Source organism: Cetorhinus maximus, chromosome 6, assembly GCF_964194155.1.
Source record: "Cetorhinus maximus chromosome 6, sCetMax3.hap1.1, whole genome shotgun sequence".
NCBI classification, from domain to species: domain Eukaryota; kingdom Metazoa; phylum Chordata; class Chondrichthyes; order Lamniformes; family Cetorhinidae; genus Cetorhinus; species Cetorhinus maximus.
Genome location: NC_135884.1, coordinates 95,096,919 through 95,117,858, shown reverse-complemented (window position 1 = coordinate 95,117,858; position 20,940 = coordinate 95,096,919). Strand labels below are relative to the sequence as shown.

The 20,940-nt window shown below is 40.7% G+C and overlaps 1 protein-coding gene across 1 annotated transcript in view; it reads right to left on the bottom strand.

Annotated features, from left to right (window-relative positions):
* The window catches only part of fa2h (fatty acid 2-hydroxylase), a 106,500-nt gene that overhangs the window by 23,591 nt on the left and 61,969 nt on the right, over positions 1-20,940 (bottom strand). The window contains exon 2 of the mRNA XM_078544108.1: positions 1,901-1,981. Coding sequence (XP_078400234.1) covers positions 1,901-1,981 — 81 coding nt within the window. The remainder of the gene's footprint in view (positions 1-1,900; positions 1,982-20,940) is intronic.

The following is a 20,940-nucleotide window of genomic DNA, read 5'->3' as shown; positions in this document are numbered from 1 at the left end:
GTACCGAGAAACAGGATGCTTCTCACTCACTCCAAGAGAAAGAAACATGGGGGCTTTTGAGAAAGAATAGACTGACATGGGAGGTGCAAATTTAAATTACTAAGTCCCAAGTATAAGACTAGCGTAATGGTGAATTACAAACTATTTTACTTTTACATCAGGAAAAAGAGCAAGATTTGTGAAAAATCGGAACAGAAATGTAGGTTATATAAAAAAAGGAATCAAAGTGTTGGTAGGTAACTTCTTAAAACCAATCAACCCTCACCTCTTGGTTTTAAAAGCACACATACAATATCTGGATAATTTTCTCTCTACTCCAATCTAAGTATTACTCACTTGGTGATGGGTCTACGGGCACTACAAAACTCTTTACCCATGGAAACATTATTCAGATGATGGGCCTAAGCATCACAACCAGGTTGGATTCGGTCCTGATCAGACATCCATACAAACAGGATCACATTGATCAAGAATGCAATCCCTAGCCAGTTTTCTCTTCCTAATACAGGAGCACTAAATCCAACTTTGTTACTTTGGTAGCTGCTAAAAATAAGCTAACTCCACACAATGGTTTAAACTCAAGAGCTTCAGCTCCACCATTACACAAACACAATATAGGTAGTAGCATGTTGGTGAAAATGCAACACAGGATTGATGGAAGGTCGGAATATATAGTGCTCCTTACTTGAGCACTACAAAAATCATCAAGATTTCAACAGATTACACAGGAATTAATTAGTACAATGAAACAAATATCCAAGCTAAAAACTTCATACCCCTACCCTTAAGACCACATTTTCTTCAAAATGTGCTTTTCTTTACTGAGTTGAAAAAGAAGACCTCCATATTAAGGATACTAGCAATTAAAGAAACTAGTAAATTATAAAGACTAAAAACACACAGAAGTAGAGAATTATTTTTTTTAAAAAATCAAGCTGTAACTAAATTTACACGGTTGTGAAAACTATAAGTGTTTGTTGTGAGCTTGGGACTAAGTATAGATTTCCAGTCCTACAGAAAAACCTATCTGCATATGAACACATCTTCAATAATTCTTGACTATAACATAGCAAACAAGGAACTGTGCAGAGATTAAGATAGTGTTTCAACCACAGATGTAGAGGAGAAACTTCAAAACTAGAGCTTATTTTGCAGGGATAAACGAGACTGGCAGAATTCTTCAAATCTGTTGAAGGTGCATTTTCCTATTAAAGAGCCTTTCAAATCCAATTGAGAGAAAACATGTCTTTTATGCTAATGACCACAAAGAAAATCCTGATTTGCTTTTTAAGATACAAACTCTAGAACAAAGAGTGAGAGCACACAAGCAAAAGGTGTGAAGCATAAGTGCGCGAGCTCCAGGACAAAGAGCCAAAGCAGAAGCTCCACATCCTTCCTCCAAGCCAAGAAATCGTTGGCTTCTGAAGCCAAAACTTTAGAACAGATTTCCAAAACAACAATCTCATGGATAAATTTAGCTTTTTTCAGAATTGCTTAATATTTTGGAGGTGATTTTTTTGATGAAGTACAAAAGCACCATATATAGTTGAGGATTAATATTGACCTCCAAAAAGGAAGCAGAAAAACTGATCTTGTATTTATATACCATTCAGAAATTAACATGCAATAAATAGACAAATTCATCAGATCTGTTAGAAACAATATTCTGTAACAGATTAGGGTTTTAAAGATTTCACACTCCATTGCCCCCAACCTCCCAACTGCCCACCAATCCCCATTTAATTTAGACTCCTCCGAATGTGTACACCCATCAGTTACTGAATGATTACAGGGAGCTATAAAGAAAATGAATCACTCCACAGGGCAGTGAAGTTATTCTGAGCAAATAATCTTATGAGTTGTTAGGATCGAGTGACTCTGGCTTTAACAAGTCCCTTACATGATCTGGATCCACCGACTTGCATCTGGCATCCATCACCGAATTTGATTCCCGATTGGCTGTACTTCGCTCCCGAACAGCCTGTGGAATTAAAGAGAGTCATTCGGTCATAATCCAGTATAAAAAAAAGTAGATAACAAACTAACTATGTAGTGCAGTGAATCACTCATTTTTACAATAATAAAATGCAACTTCACTCCTGGTTTTGCAATTTAATTCTTTTAATTCCAAGATGGGCACAGGATAAGGGGAAAGGAGAGAGAAAAGTAATGCAAGAGTCAAAAAAATTCACCAATCCATCAGAACCGATGGACCACCAAGTTACTTTGAGTTGAATTAATGAGTATTTGCAAAAAGTGCTTAAGATGTACCTTAGTGCTCTGAGACTCTACTTTTTTCCAAAAATATACTTTATTCATAAAATTTGTAAGGTACATAATGCAATGTTAAACTTGAATGGTTATGTAAAGTGCAGATGAGATCGGTTTCTTTCAATTCAGTATGTGGCAATCGGAGGAGGCAAGTACACCCACTATTACAGGTTATAATTGCAAAATTCATTTCATGTAAAACATACATCTTGAGGTTTTTACACAGTTCCCAGGCCCCTCCATGTGCTGTGGCAGGAGTGCATTAGACTGTGGCCTTTCCCCACTGGGCCTCTGGGATGGCTGCCCTCCTTGGTAGTCCTGGACTTTGCAATGTGCCAGTCTACAATACTCAGTCATCACAGCTCTTTGCACTGGGAGACCAGCAAGTTTTAGGCAGACCAAAGGATGCCTTTCATGGAGTTGATATTTATCTTGCTGTTCCCTGGGAACAGCCATCCCATAGAGCAGAGTCCTGCAACACCTTGCAACTTGATGCTATTACTATTGAATGATGCCTGGGTAAAGTAATACTATATGTGATATGATGTGATTGTTCTTTAGGTCAGTAAAGAGAGAGACTATTCAAGTTGAACCAGTACCTTGAATGCATAAAACAAAGTGAAAATTTTGATCTTAATAATTAATACATTTCCTTTAGTGAATCCTTTTAAACACTTCCAGTGAGTTCACAAACAAAATCCACATCCATCTAACATCCTTCAACTGGGAGCAGTTTGAATAAATTAGATTAATGCTACACTTCTGGCATGCAATTTTCTCCTCTCCCAAGACATTGATTTCTTGTTGAGATGCAGTTCCACTGGCACCAGTCACTTTCTAGGGAAGAGGTGGAAATAAAAAAAATGTAGAGTTCTTATTCTAATATAGTTGCTGTTGAATGCCTGCCTGCATCTCCTGCTAGATGAATGTGTGGACAATCCTCAGATTCAAATGCCACAACATTCCACTCCAAAAGACAACTGAATGCCAATATCAGTGCGGGGTTACACATGGAGTGCACTAGCCACACAATATTAAAACTCCAATAGCTATCAGAGCAGCAAGTAAAATTAAAACCCTTTTTGAAAAAATCTGATTTTTGCAATAATCTGATTTCAAGATTAGATAGAGACAGAAATCAGTAATACAGATAAACTTCCATGAATGAAAGGTCACAATTTCCTATACAGAGATTAAACACCATTTGACATGTATAACTATAAATTTCAATACTCATGAAGTTTAACAGCTGAGCAATAATTTAAACTGTCCTACAGCTATGGAAAATGGAGCAAATAACCAAAACCATCTTGTACTAGAGCAGAAATGTCTTAGAAAGCAGGCAACATTCCAAGCAAAGTATCAAAATCAGCAGCTAAGCAAGCTGAAGCTTCAGAAAAGAAACACAACAAAACCGTTCCACTCTTTATATTCAGCTTCTGCTAACATGTACATTATAAGAAAGGAGTAATCTGTTTAGAATCATTCCATAATTTATTTGGGGAGCAGGTGGTGGGAGGCAAGGAAAACCCACCGAAAAGTTGTGTTTAAGCAACATGTATGATATCACATTATGTTGCAAGGCCAGAACACCAATCTTCTACAAATTAGAAGATAAGTAATGCCACAAGTGTTAGATAATTTTCTGGATACAAATCCTATTCTACTCAGGCTACAAATTACTATGTAATCGTTAACATTCCTCAAAATTAAAGAAAAAATATACCAGCCCCTACTTGAACAGTAAGGGACCTATATTTTACAGATCTCCCAATCGCCGTCAGAAGGTCCTTCTCAGACCTACAAATACAATCAAGTTCCATACATCAATGTATTTTTGTCAAGGTGCAAGTATGGAATCACATGACCATTGAAATCACATGACCGGCTCATGTCAATTTCCAGGCTTCCTGGATCATACTTGACCTGCTGATACCTTCTCTGATTCTGAGAGAAATCTCAAGGTAAACTTTGTTTTCCTTCACTTCTGTCCAGCAGCTCTGTTAAAGGTGTCAGACAGCCCCCTAAAAAATAAAACTCAATGCAAATCTTTAGCATCCAAATTGGCCTCCAAGTGATGCAGAGGGACATGCAGTAAACATATTAGTTTCTGCAGACTTTCCTCAAAGACGACATTAAATATAAAATCACCTATAGTCAACGGAGTCACATCAGGTGCACACATGTGTATTACATTACTTAACTGAATATACCACATATGACCATCTCCAGCATTATCTATCGGACCACAACTGACCCAATTGCAGATTGAGTATTGGCAGGAATTAATCTGCACACGAGCATGGCTAAGGAGATGAACAATGTTTCACAAGCAAAGCCCAAACTTGAGCCAAGACAGCAAATAATTTTGCTAACAAATGGACATGCACCACTAAGATGGTGTACAGTGCAGGAATATTGTTTGTGGGGGGGAGAAACAGCTGTCTCAAACGAAACTGGGAAGGTCTGCCAAATACAAAGCACAAGAGCTAGCAACATTCCTGTGATTCACCGGAGGTGGTAAATAAACACCACAAATCAATACTACTACTTTTAAGGGAGTGTTATCTTTGAATGAGAGCAGGATTTAAGATCAGGCATATATTTCCAAGTACTGGACTGGTTCCACATCATGAAAATTAAAGGTCTTGGTAAAGATTCTGATAAGTTGAAAGGAGCACCACCCCCCCACCAAAAACAAAATGGATAGAAATTGATTTTTTATAGAAGGAACAAGAAAGTGTTTTTAACTGAAATTCAACTTGATGTTCAATCAGAAGGGTAAAGTCTGTCCAACTGCTGCATTTTAATTAGCACCTTGAACAAAGATTCAACACCCAGATTACAAAATTCTGCATTCAATACCTCGACTGTTTTTCTCCCTTCCCCCTCTAATCTATCCAAGCAGCAGGATGAACTAACCTCAAACTTTTCTGGCCTCATGAAAACAAGCTGAAGCCGACCCTGCCGTGTTTGCTTCAAATCAATTCTACTACCTAGCCATGGCGTTTGGAAAAATTGCCTCTATTGGGCAATGCATCATTAATGTTTTTATTAGGAAAGCGTGTTAAGGGTTACAGGTAGATGGAGTAAAGTTACAGATCAAACATGACCCAGTTGAATAGAATAGGCTCGAGGGGCTGAATTGTATACTTCTGTTCCTATCTTGGTGCAGTACACAGACACTTGAGAGCTTGTTGTTCGCTGTCCCTTGATCCCAGAATGATGTCTGCTTGGGGTCATGAGTTTCTGCCATGGGTCTTCACTTGACTGGACAGGCTGATTCTCGGCCACAGACCTTTGAGCACATCAGACTGGACATCCCACGAGATAGTGGGATCTGGAATGCAGTATTTGCTTCCTTTCCTTCTCTACTGCTACTCTGTCTCATCATTAAGACATTGCGGCTCAAAGCAGGGTGCAGCTTGATGGATAAGGTGTTGCCATTTTGAATGATTGGTAGCAAGCTCCTCCCAGTCATTAATGTCAATGCTGCCATTCTTCAAGGAGAGCTTCAGAGTGTCTTTGAAGCATTTTCTTTGTCCTCCCCTGGAACATTGGTCTTTCGAGAGTTGAGAAAACAGGACTTGGCAGGAGAAACACCTTTACGGCCATCTGGACACTGTGTCCAGTCCACTGAAGTTGGATTTTACTGGAGTTTTGCCCGGGTGCTTGTGGAGCTGGCTTCAAGAAGGACACTTGTATCTCTTCAACAATCCTCCCATTCATTTCGGGGGATGCGACAGAGGCATTGCTGATGGAATTTCTTTAGCACTCATGTCACTGATACACAGACCAGTTCTCACTGCTATATAGTAGTGTAGTGATGACAACTGTTCTGTACATTAATACTTCTGTTGACTTGCAGAGGTCTTTGTCAAACACTCACTGCCACAGTTTGTAGAAGGCTGAACTGGTGCAGCTGATCTGACGTTAGATCTTGTCAATGGTGGCCTTTTGAGAGGTGGCTGCCAAGGGATGGGAAGAGCTCAACATATGCAGAGTTTCTCCTTCAACGCTTATAGGAGGTGGGATATTTGGCTGACCAGGTGTGGGTTGATAGGAGTTTTGTTTTGGCAATATTCAAGGACAGGCCTAGTTTCTTGTACGCAGAGTCGACGAGATTGACAGTGGCTTGCAAATGTGGTGCAAAGTGGGCAACGGCACTGTACTGAATGTGGCAGGACATGAACTTTGCACCTATAATTCCCAAGCTCCTCATGGCACCACTGGATCAGACAATTAGCAGCGCTTGCAAAATCTTTAATATAGGCCACTAGTCATCTTGGCAACAAAGATTATGGATGAGAAATAAAAGCAAATACAAGAGCTTATACATCTGGTCAAATGCAGTTTGCGTAACAGGTCAGTTCTGAAACAAAATATGAAGTTATGTTTTGGCAACTCAACCTGTTGCTACAAATCAAGTTCCTTTGTGACATTTGATATGATGCCACCTCTCACCAAGCACCAGTGTTTACCACATTGGAAACAGAAGCAAGTTCATGCTCACTGGCTCACATTCATAAGCCTAGAAAATATAAATATTTCATTTACAGACCAAGCACTACAAAAGACCTGGCTTATTAGAATGAATTTCAGCGGGTACTAAAGCTGCTCCCCATTTTAAAAATGGTAATTTTTGAGAAAGTTCCATATTTCTACATAGTCCCTGCTAAAAATAGGGTTGAAGTAAGAGCATGCAGTCTTTACAAGTTCCGTTATATTTTAAAGATATTTGCAACAAAAACTCAACAAACCCAAGTTCTTAATGCAAGCTCCATCCTTACTGGATTTTCTCTAAGCCATCTCCCACCCTCCACCCAATTGGTGGGTGGGTGTGGGTGTGTGCGTGCATGGCACATGCAATTAATTCTTGGAGGGTGAAGGTAATCAATTGGATTTAGGCTTACAAGGGTCAGTAATATCCATAAGAACTTAAATTATATAATGGGAAAAGCCATCTGAATTCAATTGCAAAAGGGTGCAGATATTGCAATACTGGTACAATTTTACTTCACACTTTTCAATAATTAAACTGACTAGGCCCAAATGATGATAAATATGGATTTAGATTGGATAGTAATCCATTTGTACCCAGTTTATCAGCTCTGAATCAAGAGCCGTAACCAGCAATGAAAACACATGCAAGTACTACTTTATAAAAGGAAATTAAATTTGAGGAAATGCTCAGAAAGGTAATGAATGTTACTTACATTAGTGTTGAAGCTGCTCATTAGGATATATGGCTGCCTCAGGACAAACTAGATAATGCAAGTAGATAACCATAAAATAATTTGACTTAAGAAATAAGCACTTGAATAGACCTGTCACATAAATGCTGTTGCTACTAGAGACCAGAAGTTGAGTATCCTGCAACAAGTGCTTTACCTCCCTAAAGCTTCCCACCACCTACAAGGCTCAAATCAACAGTGTGATGGATACTCACCACTTGCCTGGAAGGGTGCAGCTTCAACAACACTCAAATCTTGACCACATCCAGGGCAAAGGAGTCCTTTTGCTAAATGATAGCCCATCCAATAGCTTAAAACCCCTCCATCACTCGTGTATCATGGCTCCAGTGTACCATCTACAAGCTGCACGACAATTGGCAAAGACTTCTTTGACAGCAACTCCCATGACCTCCAACACCCAAAAATAAGAGCATAGGATGCATTGGAACACCATTAACGCCAGCTTCCTCTCAAGTCACAGACCATCCTAACTTGGACATTTTTCACCATTCTTTCATTGTCGCTGGATCAAAACTCTGGAACTTCCTACCCAACAGCATTGTGGGAGCAGCTTCATAAGACAGACTGCAGTTATTCAAGGCAGCGCTCACCACATTTTCATGGGATGGACAATAAATACCAACTTCTTTCAACAACTCCCAAAGAATGAATTTCTTAAAAATGTTCAGTTAAGGAATAAGTAAAAGAATGGTTTCATCAAAATGGAGACCCTTTTTTAAAAAAAAATCACTGTGCATCATTTGCATAAACTTTGAATACTCCAGTTATGGGTCTTTCAGTATTATTTTCACTTTCAGTAGTATTTTCAATGCTACAATGAAAGTAACTGGTTTTATACCCCTAAGTTCTGTAATTGAGACAGAATAGCCAAACTGCAATATCAGCTCTAGGATATATGGACTTCTATGAACAGTACCCCATGGCTCCAGTGTGCTCTGAGTGTTGTGCAACCCAGGAATCCTCTGCCTCAGAAGGCGGTGGAGGTGGGGTCATTGAATATTTTTAAGGCAGAGGTAGAAAGATTCTCATTAGGCAAGGGAATCAAAGGTTATTGGAGGTAGATGGGAATGTGGAAATGGAAAAAAATAGATTACCCATGATCCTATTGAATGACAGAGCAGGCTTGAGGGGCCGAATGGTCTACTCCTGTTCCTATTTCTTATGTTCCCACTTCAATAGTGATTATGAAACTTGTATTCTGTATATATACACAAAGTTTTGATCATTCAGTACATTATCACCATTATAATTTCTGCTAATAGGCTTATTCGTGTAGAAAACCACACACATTTTATATAATTGCCAAAACCTTGTTCTTTGAAGGCCATACATTTATTTAGTTTAAAAAGTATTCATCACAGAGACACCTCTCCAAACAATATTCAGAGCTTAACTTTCAAGCACTTTCTCCCCCAACATGAAAACTGGTGAGGGACGCACTAAAGTTTGGGGCAACTGCTGCAAACGTGCAGTAGGGAAAGGCCACTGTCTTATGGCCCTTCAGTCATAGTACACCTAGAGCCTGGAAACTAAAAACTCCTCGAGCTGAATGTTCTATATATAATGGGTATGTCAAATATTAACTGTAATTATAAATCCATTGAGTAATATACAGTATTGCAAGAAACTGACTTGGTCTGCACCTTATGCCAACGGTCATGTAACACTCAAATTTTATGAAGTATAGTTTTGGGAAAAATTGTTGGTAAGTAGCTCAGTTCCAACAAAGGGAATCAAAAAATCTAAACTAGAAATAGAACACCTGACAGGAACATGAGTAAGATCAAGTATTCCCTACATTAGAGAAAGTGTTAATTTTTCTTTGATATGAAGTCTTTTGCAAGTGAGATTAAGTACACAAACCATTACTGAATCGCTCACATTGAAGTTGTCGGTAGGAGTAAACATATATTTCACTGAAGAAATGTATGTACCGTAGAATGCAAGTCTCTTCAACATTTCAACAACAACCTAGGGTTTTCAGATTGAAGTTATACCTTTCACTAAAGAGCAATGGGTTACGTTCTGCATTTTTGCTATCTACAGAATGCAAGGAGGCAAAGTAACATTGACAATCCATTGCAAAAAAGTATGCGTTTTTTTAAGATTTCAATTTAAGATATCTTTCAGTTGATCACCAAAAATCAATTACTATTTTATATAACTATTCATTCTTATACAAGCCATCTCACTAGCTCTGCATACAAAGTTAATTCACTTTTACCCAAATTATACAATTTTCTGGTTTAAGAAGTGATCAACGGTATGTTTTCTTGGTAAACCTAACACATTACAAGGATCTCAGACTGAATGAAGTGAGCATCAAGGTTAAGGGAAGGGTTTTGCCACATTGAGGAATCTCCTGACATTAACACAAACATCATTTTACTCCAACAATTTCATTTAAAGCATTATTCCATGTTAAGAACCTTATACATCCAAGATGATTCTTCAGACACTTCCTTTTGAGGATCCAATTTCTCCTACCTTGGTGTCCAATGTCATGGATTAGCTTACTGACTCCATGCTACACTGCCTCCAGAATTTCACGTTCCCTTTTTAAATTGCTAACCAATTGGACACAACATTGGTGACTACAAACATCATCAATTAATTTGCTATCAACCCTAAAATAGACAGGGGACCTCAAAGGCACCATGTAGATATTAAGGTTCCTAGATGTCTCAGGTTCTTTCGCTCTCTTCATGTTGGCGATCATGGACTTCCATGGTTCTGCTTGATAAGGTACTGCAGCAATTTGCTGTTGCCTTCTCCAGACTCTGGCTGACCAGGATACTCTCCCACCTGCCATAGACATTTTGTAAGGATTTTCAGGTTGTTATCCAACCTGTTGGCCACATTATGAATGTACCTTCCGTTAAGTCCCAGAGTGGGACTTGAACCTGGAGCTTCTAGCTCAGAACGAAGAATGCTACCACTTCGCCACAAACCCCCTATTGTCTCAGGTTCACCCTTAGATATTTCAACATTGGAAAATAAATAGCTCCATGAACAATCTTATTTGCAATATTTAACACTTATCTGCATTAAATCTCATCTGCCTTGATTCTACCCCTTTACACATCATGCCCAATATTACTGTTATTTCTGGAGTGCCATACCTCATCCAGCATTAACTGAACATTTTGCCTTAAGTTTCTGAATCCAGGACTTTGGCAAGTGAGAATTCAGTTCTGTTGAAGGGTCATGAGGACTCTAAACGTCAACTGTACTCTTCTCCGCCGATGCTGCCAGACCTGCTGAGTTTTTCCAGGTATTTCTGTTTCTGTTTTTGTTTTATATTATTATTTTTAGAATTCAGTTTATACTGGGTAGTAAGTATTTCATTCATTCCCTTATACCTACACATACAACAATTACCAGGCCAACTGCATTCATTTAGGTTACAGTCTCAATTAAACTACAAAAAGGAAACAAGTTTCATTTAGTACATCTAGGACATTCATGTAATGTAAACCTTGTTCAGGGCCTGGAGATGAATTCACCTAGTTAAATTAAAAAAAATGGAATTTAAATATTGATTTGTAAACTCTGGTTCATCATACTACATTAGCTAATTTGCATATCTGTAGGTGGTGCTTAGACTAACTTTACCCCTATTCAAATTAGAGACCAGGCTAGAAATAATTCAGGTTGTAGCCTTCGCCTGTACTTATTTTAATGACGAGAACAAAATTTCATTGGAAGCTTCCAACACTGAACGGCAGAATATTTTAACATTCATCGTTGGTTTTAACTGAACAACAGGAACTGTTGAGGAATTAAGTTAGGTCTCCTTCAACTCTCCTCAAAACTCAAGCTCTATCCTCTTGCATATTCTCAATTTTCAGCACTTCACCTTTGATGGTACCACCTGTACCTAGGTGCTAAGCCCTCAAACTTGCCCTAAATCCCTCTGCCTCGCTCTTCCTTTAAAGAGGCTCCTTAAAGCCTACTTCCCTGTCCCAAAATTTCATGTGGCCCAGTGTCAAATTGATTTTAAAGTGCCTTGGGATATTTTATTACATTAAAGGCATTATATCAATTCACATAGTTGTTGCTGTAACTTGGTAACTATGGTCAAACACAATTCGTCAAGATGCACTGTGCTCAAATTTAGAGCAACTTTCAATCTTTCTAGAAAAACTGGTCATGCAACTGACAACAATGGAATGAAGAAAATTCTGTCACACCTAGTTCAACATTCAATTTGACTGGGTTGGCTCAATTAAGTAGATGAGCTCATAGTTTCATTAACCATAAAGAACTCTCAGCAATTTGCACATTCCAAGAAGGTAGGAGAGGGTGGGGAGGAAAATCAACATCCACTATAAGTGACATCACATTCATTAAACATGATTATAATACTAAAGCAAAATACTTTGGATGCTGGGAATCTGAAATAATAAAAAATGCTCTTAATAGCAGCTCAGGTAACATCTGTGGAGAGGAACAGAGCTAATTGTCTGAATAAAACAGGGGAGGGCTGGGGAAGAAGGGGGGGCATGGTTGGCTCCTACCCCCGGAAGCAAAGTCAGCATGGAACCAACCTGCTCCATGCTGGCCAGCCCACAGTCATAACGCGCTGCGGGTGGCCTTAAGGGCTAAATGGGACTTCCGCCCTTCACTGGGGAGAAAGTTCCGCCCTCTGGAGTTGCCAGCCAATCGATTGGCCGGCAGCTCCATCAGTCCCCGTAGCGCCAGAACGCATTAGTAGCCACTGCCAGGACTGCAGCAAGGAAGACAGCCCATGGATTCCTGGAGCCAAATCAGTATGGGGCCTTGGGATGAAAGTTTTGGTTGGGCAAGGAGGTGGTTAGGAAAAAAGAGGGCTTTGATCTGAGGGGGCCACCTCCTGATCCACAAAGGGCAGCCCCCGAAAATTGAACCCTCCTCTTCTTTTTTGCCTTCTGAAGGTTGAAGAAAAAAAAAAAATCGGGCTGCCCACGTCTAATGTTTTATGGCATGGGCAGCATATTATCAGGGTCAGCTGGCTTGGTAACGAGCTTAATTGACCCTAGATTACGTTTTTGAATATGGCGGACAGGCCAATTTCAGCACCATCCCACCCTCTGCGTAATGAGGGCAGGCGGGAAGGCGACGGGGGGTTGGTGGCGGGAAGGCACCCACCCTATTTATGTGCCTTCCTCCTCCCCCTCCAGAAATAAGCCTGGCAAGGGCACATAAAACGCAGTCCAATGTTTCAGGTCGAGATGACTTTTAATCAGAACTGTTCAGATTGGATCATCTCAACCCGAAACATTAACTCTTTTGCCACAGATGCTGCCAGAGTTGCTGAGTATTTCTAGTATTTTTAAAAAAATTAAATATGAATGTAAATTGGGAGAGAAAAAAAGTAGTGTCAGACAAATGAGACAGAGGCACAAATCCTGCAAGGCTTTGTTAGCAAGCTGCGTTTGGCTGAATGACCTTATTTAGTTTATTAACACATCTTTGAAAATCAATTACTTCAATTTCAAAGACACAGAAGAATGGAGGTTTCATTCACCTTTAAAACCAAGTTCTAAAAGTCATTAGAGTCATCTTCATGCTTTAAATGGCAACAGACCAGTTCAGCAGCACAGTGAGGCAAAGTTTCGAGAGAATGCTGCACTGTGGAGATCCCTGTTTTTGGGTAAGTCATTAAATGGAGACCCATTCAAGTGGATATAAAAATCTCATGGCATTATTGGTGAATCACCAATATTTATCCCTCACCCAACATCATTAAAAACACATTATCTGATTGTGGGACTCTGCTATGTGCAAACTGCCTGCCACTTTAAGTACACTTCACTGGTTCCGAAAGCACTTTGGGGATGTTTTGAAAGGCTCTGTAGAAATTCAAGTCGTTTCTTTTTTAATAGTTTTGGCTGATGAGAACAGAACCCAACAAATATCAGTTATGTCCGTTCTGATCCTTTCTTTTTCCTTTCATGGGATGTGGGTGTTGCTGGCAATGCCACCATTTGTTGCCCATCCCTGATTGCTAGGCCATTTCAGAGGGCAGTTAAGAGTCAATCACATTGGTGTGGATCTGGAGTCATATGTAGGCCAGGCCGGGTAAGGACGGCAGATTTCCTTTCCTAAAAGGAAGGACATTAGTGAACCAAATGGCTTTTTAATTGATGATAGTTTCATGGTCACCCTTACTGAGACAATGTTCAGTTCCAGATTTTATTAATTCAATTTAAATTCTACCAGTTGCCATGGTGGGATTTGAACCCATGCCCCAGGGCATTAGCCCAGGCCTCTGGATTACTAGTCTCGCGACTACCACTATGCCACAATCCCCCCCAGATCTTGCACTGAAAAGCAAAACCAGTTGTGCACTAATCAAGTCCAAACTGTGCAGACTTAAACATTAGGGAACAAAGTGGGAGGTGGGTGGACGGGGGAAGAGGGGGGCCTATACTAGGGAGAGCACCAACAAGTGTCTTTCTGGGGACAATTGCAACAGTACAGGGTGATTCAATAGAGACAGCTGCAGAAGTATTTTGACAAACTGAGCACCAAAGGCTAGGCTTTTACAAGTGACTTGGGGTGGGGGGCAGAAATTACTTTTCCTCCAGGGCAGACAGGGAACAAAGTGGGGTTTGGAGTGGCATGGTGAAATGAGATGGAGGTTGAAGTTACTGAGATTAGTTGACTGCTCAATGATGAGATGGAACGATAAAAAGGAGCAAGGACGTGGCTAATTATAGGCTTCAATATTTAAATCATTCTGGCTACTGACAGTCACAGTATAATTGGACTGCGGTTGTGTAATCCAATGGCATTTTTAATAAAGCTTAGTCACAATATTTGTATGTAATATTTGTATGAGGATTGTGAAATACTCAATTTTGTGGTTAAATGATGAGGTGTTTAAAATGTAAGTAATGGAGGGACAGTGTTTAAATATCTTTATTAGCAATTCCCTTAGGTGCCAAATGAAATCTAATGTAACACTTCGCTGAACAAAGAAAACATTGGCCACGTTTCTAATGCAACCCTTCATCAGAACTCCTGAATCACGAACTTGACTGTTCTCCACAAGTGGAGTGACCTGCAGTTTTTCCTCTAGCAATTTTTGTCCGAGATTTCTAGGCTTTCTTTCTTTGCTTTTTATTCACTCCATCGAACCAGTAACAACAGAGCAAAATCCTGGGCCTAATCTTCCTGTCAGCATCATTGCAATGTGGGTGGTAAGCAGGTTACAGAATCAGAATTGTTACAACACAGGAAGCAGCCATTTGGCCCATCGTGTCTGCACTGGCTCTTCAAATGAACAATTCACCTAGTGTAATCATATAAAAGCAAAAAACTGAGGGTGCTGGAAATCCAAAGCAAAAATAAAAATACCTGGAAAAACTCAGCAGGTCTGACAGCATCTTCACCTAGTGCCTTTCCCCCACAACCTTGCTTTCTTCCTTTTCCAATTACCATAAATCTGTGCCCTCTTGTTCACTATTCTTACACCAGCAGTATGTTTTCCCCTCATCTACTCTGCCTAGACCCCTCATGACTTTGAACAGGTCTAGTAAATCTCCTCTCAGCCTTCTTTCCTCCAAGGTAAACAACCCCAAAATCTCCAATCTATTTTCATACCTGAAGTTCTTCATCCCTGGAAGCATTGTCGTGAATCCTTTCTGCACCCTCTCCAATGCCTTCACATCTTTCCTAAAGTGCCATGCCCAGAACTGGATGCAAAACTACAGTCGAGGCTGAACTAGTGTCCTATACAAGCTCAACATAACCACCTTGCTCTTGTACTGTATGCCCCTATTAATAAAGCCCAGGATATTGTATGTTATTAACCACCATCACAACATGTCCTGCCACCTTCAATCATTTATGCACATAAACACCCAGGTGCCTCTGCTCCTGCACCCCTTCTAGCATTGTACCCTTTATTTTACATCGTCTCTCCATGTTCTTCCTACCAAAATGAATCACTTCACTTTTTTTTTTACATTGAACTTCATCTACTATCTGTCCACCCACTCCACCTATGTCTATGTCCCTTTGAAGTTCTACACTATCGTCCTCACAGTTCACAAAGCTTCCAAGTTTTGTATCATCTGCAAATTTTGAAACTGTGCCCTGTACTTCAAGGTTCAAATCATTACTATGTGTCAGGGAAAGCAAGGTTCCCAACACTGATCCCTGGGGAACTCCACCACGCTCTCTTATTCAGCCCAAAAAGCATCCATTAACCACTACTCCCATCTCCTGTCACTCAGCCAATTCATATTCATGGGCAGGATCTTTAGATTGGCGAGCCGGGGGGCAGGGCTCACTCACTGACGCGTAAAATGACGCGGGATGACGTCGGGCAGAACTCTCGACGTCATTTCCATTTTCAGGTCGGCGGGGGTGCAGCAAAGTCAGCTGTGCGCCCGCCGACTTGTCAACGGCCTAATGAGGCCATTAATCAAACAACTTAGGTTATTGACAAGGGTTGCCCACCCAACCTTAGGGTTGGTGCGCAGGCCGGGAGCCCTGCGGGTTTAAGAAAAAGCATGCAACCTCATCCACAGGCAGGATGAGGTTTCATGAGGTTTTTTAACTCAAACCTTTATTAAATGTTTAAGTGATGGACAGTGTCACATGAGGGGACATGTAAGGGAAATTTTTTAAACATTTACCCTCAAAGTTTTAATTCTGAGCCGATCTGCCTGAGGCAGCACTTAGCCTCGGAGATCAGTGCGCTCTTTTGTGCGCATGTGCGAAAGAGTGCACTCCCGGCAGAGGGAATCCCCCCCCACCTCCAGCCACACAGGGAGCGCAAAGTGCTTCCTGGCGGATGTCACGCTAGACGGGCCTTAATTAGCCTGCCCGCTTAAAATGGCGGCACGCCCTCGCTCCTGAACTTCCGCCCCGACGGGGGGGGGGGGAAGATTCTTCCCCATGTTGCTACTGTCCCTTTTATTCCACGAGCTATAAATTTACTCAAGTCCGTTATGCGGCACTGTATCAAATGCCTTTTGCAAGTCAAGCATACCTCATCATCCCTCTGTTACTTCTCCAAAAATCTCCAGCAAGTTAAACATGATTTCCTTGTAACAAATCCATGCTGGCTACTGACATTAAGCCAACATGGACTGGAAAATCAAATTCTGGCCTCTGCTAAATTTGGTGCACTTGGCCTCTCTGACATGGTAGGAAGGTAAAATCTTTGGTATAGATGGTATTTCAAAACGCATAAATGAAACCAACTTAGACCAAAGCTGCACTCTAGCTCTACTAACCCACCAGACCAAGCTCCCTCTAAAGCACCACCAAATCTAGTCCTCAATTTTCATCTTCCCCTAGTTTTTCTCATACCTTTGCTCATGCCTTCGAAGCTCAGCTTGTTCATGAGACCCAACTCTTGCTCTCTCAACGCCATCCCCACTTAGCAGATGACCCAGCTCCCCTATCATACTTTTGATAGGTGGCAACCAATTTTAATGACGTCATTTTGTTAAATTGTTATACATACCCTCAACACGACAAAACACATCCACCTCGTCATGAAAACTCAGATAATGATATACTCACTAACTTCTGCCCGAAGTGCTAAGAGAAGACTGCTGATGGAATACCTGAGATAAAAAGGGGAAGGTTCTCCCAGTGCTGGGAATACATAACTGACTGTGAAAGTTAAGGCTACACTCATTACTGACAACCAGTTTGGAACTATCCCTCAGGAATCTGAGTTTTGCTTAAAAGATGACAATGAGCCTCCCTTAAAGATATTGTTGGGTGAAGCCAATAAAAAGAAATGCATTTGTCCAACCTTATCTAAAGTCAAAATACATGCAATTAATTCATTTAGTATCATAACCATTCTCTCAAACTGGCAAGGTATTGGGTTTACATTTTGAAAAAAAAATGGCAGGACAAGTTGATGAGGTTTTTAAAAATAGTACCATACTGGAGGTAGGGTATAAAGGAACAAAGTTACACCAAGCCTTTTAAATCAATTCTGGGCACATTTAGGATGTTGAGGCTTTGGGGAGGGAGGTGGGGCCAACAGCTCTTTCAAAGAGCCGACACTGGCACAATAACGCACAGGCATTAAGCTTCTACAGATTAGGTGCAGTAACAGGTTACCCAGACGACTGAAATAGAATATTGCAGTAACTGCACCTACAACAGAGGGTCCCTTCACACTGTGCCACCTAAGAAACGATGCGAGCTAAAGCTTACAAAACTGCAGCTAAGCGATAAATCATCAGCAGAGCTAAATAGATCGGTAATTTCGGTATTTCACTCAACAATCCGGAGGGACAGTACAAGTTAGCCACATCCGTTAGTGAATGAAAAACAGAACTGGTTGAACTGGTCTTCACTTGTGGAATTTCATTGTTTGAACACCACAACATTCTATGGCACTAATGCCGTGTCAATTTCTTTTTTTATTAATTCATGGGATGTGGGCATCGCTGGCTCGGCCAGCATCTATTGCCCATCCCTAACTGCCCTTGTTCAGAGGGCAATTAAGAGTCAACCACATTGCTGTGGATCTGGAGTTACAGATTTCCTTCCCTAAAAGGGCATTAGTGAACTAGATGGGTTTTTACGACAAATCGACAATGGTTTCATGGTCATCATTAGACTTTTAATTCCAGATTTTTATTGAATTCAAATTTCACCATCTGTCGTGGTGGCATTCAAACCCAGGTCCCCAGATCATTACCCTGGGTCTCCGGAATATTAGTCCAGTGACAATATCACTATGCCACTGTCTCCCCGGATCCATTTGTATGGCAGCAGCTGACTGGTCTGCTCAACTTGGAATAGATCGAAGTAAAGTTTTTCAGTTGAAAATTTTAATTCTCATAACTTGAATTAAGCAACGTGAACGGCAAAGTGGAAACATGCTGCTAAAAGAATACTAAAGCAAGTAACTTGAATTGAGTAAACTTTGATTTACAAGTAGCCTGTGTATACAAACTCCAAGTTCAGGAGCGGGGCTAAAAATAATCACCGTGATTAAAAACGTTCTAGGCAAGTGAACAGAAGAAGCCAAGGTGGGGGGTGGGGGAGAGAGAGAGAGAGAGAGAGAGAGAGAGAGCGAGAGAGAGAGAAAGAGAAAGAGGAGAGAGAGAGAGCGAGAGAGAAGCCCAATTAGCCCCTTGAGCCTGATGCGCCCATTCAATTACATTGCAACAGCTCTGTACCTCAGCTCTATAGGACATGATACTATTACTTAACGCAAAACTATTAATCTCAGCCATAAAAAATATCAATTGATCCAGGAGCAGCCATTTGGATTGGGAAGGAGAAATGTTTCAGAATTCCACCACTTGTGAAAAACTACTTCCTGATTTTGCTCTTGAACAGCCTATCATAAGAACTAGGAGTAGGCAATTCAGCCCCTCGATTCAATATGATCATGGCTGATCTCATTTTGGCCTCAACTCCAATTTACCACCCTCTCCCCATAACCTCTCAACCCGTTACTAATTAAAAATCTGTCTATCTCCTCCTTAAATTCATTCAGCGTCCTGGCATCCACTGCACTCTGAGGTAGTGAATTCCACAGATTCACGGCCCTTTGAGAAAAGTAATTCCTCCTCATTGGATTTAAATCTACCACCCCTTAGCCTAAAACTATGGCCTCTCGTTCTAGAATGCCCTACAAGGGGAAACATCTGCTCCACGTCTACTTTGTCTATCCCCTTTAGCATCTTATATACCTCAATTAGATCTCCTCTCATCCTTCTAAACTCTAGCGAGTATAGGCCTAAACTGCTCAATCTCTCCTCATAAGACAAGCCCCACATCTCTGGAATCAATCTAGTGAACCTCCTCTGAACTGCCTCCAATGCAATTACATCCTTCTTCAAGTAAGGGGACCAAAATTGTGCACAGTGCTCCAGGTGCGGTCTCACCAATGCCTTGTACAGTTGCAACAACACTTCCCTATTTTTATACTCTATTCCTTTAGCAATAAATGCCAAAATTCCATTTGCCTTCCTTATTACTTGCTGTACCTGCATACTAGCTTTCAGTGATTCATGCACGAGGACACCCAGATCCCTCTGCACTGAAGCATTCTGAAGTTTCTCTCCATTTAAATAATAAGTCTCCTTTTCATATTTCCGACCAAAATGGATAACCTCACACTTATCCACGTTAAACTCCATCTGCCAAATTTTGGCCCATTCACCTAACCTGTCCGTATCCATTTGTAAATTTCTTATTTCTTCATTGCAACTTACTTTCCCACCTATTTTGGTGTCATCTGCAAATTTAGCTATAGTACTTTTTATTCCTGAATCCAAGTCATTAATATAGATTGTAAATAGTTGGGGCCCAAGGACTAAACCCTGTGGCACCCCACAAGTTACAGCTTGCCATCTAGAAAAAGACCCATTTATCCCAACTTTCTGCTTTCTGTTGGTTAGCCAATCCTCTATCGCAACATTAAGATCGTGTCCCCTTTAACCTAGATTCATCTACCAGAGGGATCAATTTCTCTAACTACTCTGTCTAATTTCTATCATTTTAAACACTTTGATTAGATTAACCTTCAAATTACTAAACTTGAGGGAATACAAGTCAAGTGTTTTCAACCTATCCTCATGTTTAATCCATTATGTGCTGGTGAATCTGTGCTGCATCTTTTCCAGGCCAATATATCTTTCCTGTGGTTCACTGTATAAAACTAAAAGTACTCCAGACAGGTTCTGACCAGGGCTCTATACAACTGAAACAAGACTTCCTCAGAGTTTGCATTTTAATCTGGGGCCATACAGTTCAGCATTGACTTAGATGTTTTGACTTTTTAATCTGTACACTGGCTTTTAGTTGAGGAGCAAGAGAAGTAGGAAGTATAAGTAAAGTTCAATATAAAAGCAAACACTTACTGGGTAATCAGCAAATACTTGATTATTCCAGTCTCTACAGGACATCATTGCAGAATTAGTGGCTGCTCTATAATTGCGATCAATCTCTGGTTAACAGGAAACATTGCGTCATTACCTACCATCCAGCACCACCACCCTCTGCCCAGCTGAATTTGTTCTTACATTGACCCAATTACCTTTTATCTTCACTTGCATCCTCCATATAAAAGGTTTTGCTATGGGAACTCATTTGGGCCCTAGCTTGCCTGCATATGGGGGGAATATATGGAAATTCCTTGTTCCAAGTCCTACTCAGGTCCCTCCTTCACCTCTTTTTCCAAGGTTAGATGACTATCGGTGCCATTTCCTACTCATCCCTAAGGTGGAACATACCAATTGCCACCCCTCCCTCCACTTCACATGCTCCATCTCTTCCCTTCATCAGTTTCACGTCCATTTTTTGGGATAGGCTACCTTGAATACAACATCATTCCACCTGCTTCCTGTGAGGACTGTATTCCATTCTCTGGGTTTCTCAGTCGCATTTGTTCTGACAATGTCTCCTTCCAGGACAGTGATCTGATGTCTTCCTT